Genomic DNA, 4274 nt, shown 5'->3' with positions numbered 1-4274 from the left:
CTTGTGAATACATCCAAGCAAGCGTTTTTCCTTTTGTGTCGCTGTGTTAGTCGTCATTAACCGTTCTGTTGGTTCTATTTCCGTGCGTATTGCAGTACTTGTAGTGAAAATTGCCTAAAACTCGTATCACAGTGGAGAACAAAAGAACCGAAAGTTGTTCCCTTATGTTACCAGTTCTGGCAGTGCACAAGGTGTAAACATTGTAGAATTGGTAGGGAAAGCAAATAATCCACTGGAACCCCGCGAACCACAGCGAGCTGGCCGTCACAGATGTCACCGAACGTCCATCAGAAGACTACAAGCAATTGAGGTGCTTCTTTTGTGCATAACGATGTTCACGAAATGTGTTACTATCTTTCACTTTGTCGTCTTAGAAAACACGTCCAGTGAGCAGCGGCGGTCGATTTTTCATCCAACAACGTGAAAAATATCACACCACACCTCGAGAACAAACAATCCCGCCATGGACCTAACCCGGAGGCAATTTAACTTAATTACCACCACAGGAAAAATGGCTCCCAGCGTTCTTTCGCTTTTGTTGCTGCTCGCCACCATTGTTCCGTACCGTGCAACGGTTGCCCTGACGGAGGGAACGTTTCCGGTCGCGAAGCGTATGAATATCGAAACATGCTCAGGTAGGTGACCGCCTCTTTAAACCCACCAAATAGTTCGCTTAACACTACTTTTTTTTTGTTTTTCCTTCCACACGCTGTCTGCAGTTCGGTTCGATGTGCATCTTAATACCATCATACGCACGGAAGAATCGCGATCGATGGGTGCACGCTTTCTTGACGATGCTGATCTTAATTCGCGCGAGCAGTGTCTACGGCTTTGTTGCGAAACGGAAAACTGTGACGTGTTTGTGTTCGAAGAGAAGGTAAGCCGTCGGGTATAATCCTTTAGAAGCAGAATGAAGAGTATCTGGTGCATAAGCTGAAGTTGTCCGGTTGTGTTTCAAGGGTATATCCATTAGGCCAGTTTGATATATAAGACTTTTTTTTTCTTGATAGATGTTAGGCTTTCGTTATAACGACCATCAAACACCACTAGTGTTGGGTGAATCTGATTCAGAGTCTGATAAATATTGTAAGTGTAATGAATCATCATGATGACTCTTTACTAAAGATTCGTATGAATGACTCCTCACTAAAGATTCGCATGAATGACTCTTCTCCAAAGATTCATATGAGTGACTCTGCTCCGAAGATTTATATGAATGACTCTTCTTAAAAAATTCGTTAAGCACAACACTAAACACGACGACTTGCAGGAGTTGTTAGATGCAAACCCAACCAAACCTCAACCAAAATTTGATAAACAGTTCTTTAACAGTTCCAAAGAAAGTTCTTTTTGAAGAACAAAATCTGATCTTTTTTCGAGAATTATCTTGCTTTACTTAGCACAAGTGAATTATTTTAATGTGGCATTGTTGCAAATCTGAAACATAGCTGGGACATTCTATCACACCCGCATTCATTATCAATACTGATGGGGAATCCCCAATCTTTTTCTTTAAGATGAGCAAACACATACTACATTGTATCAAACTACTTTGAAGTTATTCTGAAACTTATATGTTTTCATTGTCGCTGGTGAAATTCATAATCATGTCTTCTGTCTTTCAACCCATAAACTCACTTCTTCAAAGGGTCATAATGGGCAAAGATCTTAAAGCTTGCCTCAATGATCTCATCTACCCTCATCCATTAATAGGACACAATGGGTTGAACCTCGGTCCCCAAAAAAAACACAAAATTATATGGAAAAAAAACCTTACGCAGGTGTTACATTGACGCTGGTAAAGGTGAGAAAACGTCACACGTTACATGCAACCCAAACCCACCATTCTGCTTCTTGCTGAACGCCTCAAATTTACACAGGTTTTATTATGTGTAAATATGAAACTTCCTCTTCATTCGCTTCTCAAACATTTCACAAACAAGTCAACCCGTCAATTGTAGGTGTTTGCTGTGGAACGGCATCCACAGTCAATCCAGTTCCCGTTACCCACCACTGCCTAAATGTTGCTTTGTTCTAACGTTGCATTATTCGTTCCCATGCCCCAACCGTTTCCCTCATCCCGCAGAGTCCGGGTACGTGTTTCCTCTTCCAGTGTGGTCCGCCGGAGAACTTCCGCTGTAAGTTTACACGCCACTCGAACTACACTAGCGCGGTTCTGTCCATCCCACCGCCGCCTCCAGTCGAACAACCGCCTCCACCACCACCGCCACCGCTAGCCGCACAGATACAATCGTTAGCCGCACAGCCGGCCGCTACCAGCAATGGTGCCACAAAACTGCTCTCCCAACACGAAATGGAGCTGGTCAGCTTGAAGGACGGTGGGGGCGGCAACAGCAAACTGCAGGGCACCAATTTTGTGCTCGCCTCATCCACCACGCCCTTGCCACCGTTGGGTGTTCGGCTTGGCGAGATGCTCACTACGCCCAGTGCCAGTACGCCCAAGCAGCAGCTTGTTATGCCTGCGCCGCAATGTGGCCATTTTGAATTTCCTTGCCATTCTGGTGAATGTATCGCGGTGTACAACGTGTGCGATGGCATCCCACAGTGTGAGGACGGTAGCGATGAAGGTGCCGAATGCCCGCAGAAGAACGCTGGACCGATCGTATCTTCGTCCGCTTTGAACCAAGGCAGAGATCAGGGTACGGAACACGGCAGGGCGAGTATGGGCGGTGGTTCTGTGAATCAACCCGTCATGATGATATCCTCGGTGCGTGGCGTTGGTAGCGGGAATAGCCCGTTAGGGATGGGCTCCGCAGGAATGCTTCCACTCGACCAGCGAATGTATCAACCGATGGATTACCAGCAGACACCCAATCGTTTCGGGTTGTCGTTGGAACAGCAGCAGCAGATACACCGTAACCGGGAAGATCCGATGACGGCTCCAAAGCCTTGGCCTCATCCAGCCATCAATGAGCCGAACTATGTCGGTAAGTGCCGTACAATTTGCAAACGAAGAACTGCTGCTATTTCCTGATCACTTTTTTTTTGATGACCCAACTTTAGATACTTCCGATAGCCGTATCTTCAACCATAAGGGTGGGCTGCAACTATCGGCAGTTAACAACCTGGTTCCACCGTCTCAATATCAGGAAACACTACCAGAGTCGAGCTACATGCCATCTTCCTCCGTCATACGTGCGGGAGGTGCAAAGTCATATCTGACTATGGCCGGCAGTAATGGCTATCCGCAGCAAGTTTTACCACAGTTCCCAGCCGAACAAACGTCACAACAGCTGTCGCCGTATAAATCTGCGCTTCCTTCACAGTGGATCGGAAGTAACAATATGCGAGCCTCAAACTGGCCATTACAACCGAGCGATGTTTTGCCAAGCGGTAGTGATGGAGTTCCTCCGAGAGAACAGTACATACAACCACCCGTCCAACAGCAACGTCCTTCGATCGCAACGCAAGACATTCAAACCACCTCCAACGGTGCGGATGCTTCTGCGTCCTCCTCGATTACGCTACAGCAACCGGCACCGAACCAACCATCTCCAGCTGGTGCACAGTGGTCAATGGGATCACAGGCAGTGGCGGGAACACCAACACCACCGGGTACACCGTCTACTGGGGACGGATCAGCGAATCGCGCCGGGCTCGAAAGTTCCGTGAAGGATCCATCCACAAACCATGACACGTTACCTGCTGCAGGTGTTGCCGCTCAAAGTGGAGCCAAACACAAGCCTGCTGCAAGCGTTCCATCTGACGGTGGGACAGAGTACGAGGAAGATGCATATGACGATACCTACCCCGAGTCTACGAATACAGCCGGAGCGGATGATCAATCGCAACCACCTACCCAAACGGAACCACCGAAGAAAAAGGTTCGAAAGCATCACAAACACGAACACGACCATGGTGGTAAGCAGGCGGGTAGCGGTTCGGATTCGGACAACGCAGGCGAACTGTCGACCGAACAGAAAAGAAAGAAAAAATTAAAAACAATAAAAAAAGATAAGGCAGCTAATCAGGCAGATCATGACACCGGCCATCATGCTGGAAGTGATCCTATCGTGCATGAACATCTGAAGGCGCTGCACAAGGAGCTCGAGATCGAGTTTGCGGATCACGATGGGTACGCCGACCGTCCCGGTGGCGCTATGCTATCACTTACCCTCGGTGTGTTGTTGACCGCGGCCATGGGCATACTCCTGAGCTGCCGGATGCGTGTGGCTCGTCGAAGAATTCGTCGCCCGGGCAAATCGTCCTACGCGCACGATGCCGATTTTCTCGTTAACGGCATGTATCTGTAG

At 48.0% G+C, this 4274-nt stretch overlaps 1 protein-coding gene across 1 annotated transcript; it reads left to right on the top strand.

Moving 5' to 3' along the window:
- The first annotated feature begins 463 nt into the window (after positions 1-463).
- Positions 464-4274, top strand: LOC128714462 (uncharacterized). Its single transcript, XM_053809336.1, has 4 exons — positions 464-635; positions 720-877; positions 2087-2948; positions 3025-4274. Exons 1-4 carry the CDS (start codon positions 464-466, stop codon positions 4272-4274), a joined length of 2442 nt encoding a protein of 813 aa, XP_053665311.1.

The sequence above is a fragment of the Anopheles marshallii genome, chromosome 3, assembly GCF_943734725.1.
Source record: "Anopheles marshallii chromosome 3, idAnoMarsDA_429_01, whole genome shotgun sequence".
Classification (NCBI taxonomy): Eukaryota; Metazoa; Arthropoda; class Insecta; order Diptera; family Culicidae; genus Anopheles; species Anopheles marshallii.
The sequence above is the reverse complement of the archived record's forward strand: the minus strand, read 5'-3'. Positions and strand labels throughout refer to the sequence as shown.

What these genes read in the sequence shown, in the direction of transcription:
- LOC128714462 (XM_053809336.1), top strand. Translation starts at nt 464, where the DNA reads ATGGACCTAACCCGGAGGCAATTTAACTTAATTACCACCACAGGAAAA. An exon ending in GAATATCGAAACATGCTCAG is followed by an intron (nt 636 to 719) that starts GTAGGTGACCGC and finishes CGCTGTCTGCAG; the next exon opens with TTCGGTTCGATGTGCATCTT. An exon ending in TGTTTGTGTTCGAAGAGAAG is followed by an intron (nt 878 to 2,086) that starts GTAAGCCGTCGG and finishes CTCATCCCGCAG; the next exon opens with AGTCCGGGTACGTGTTTCCT.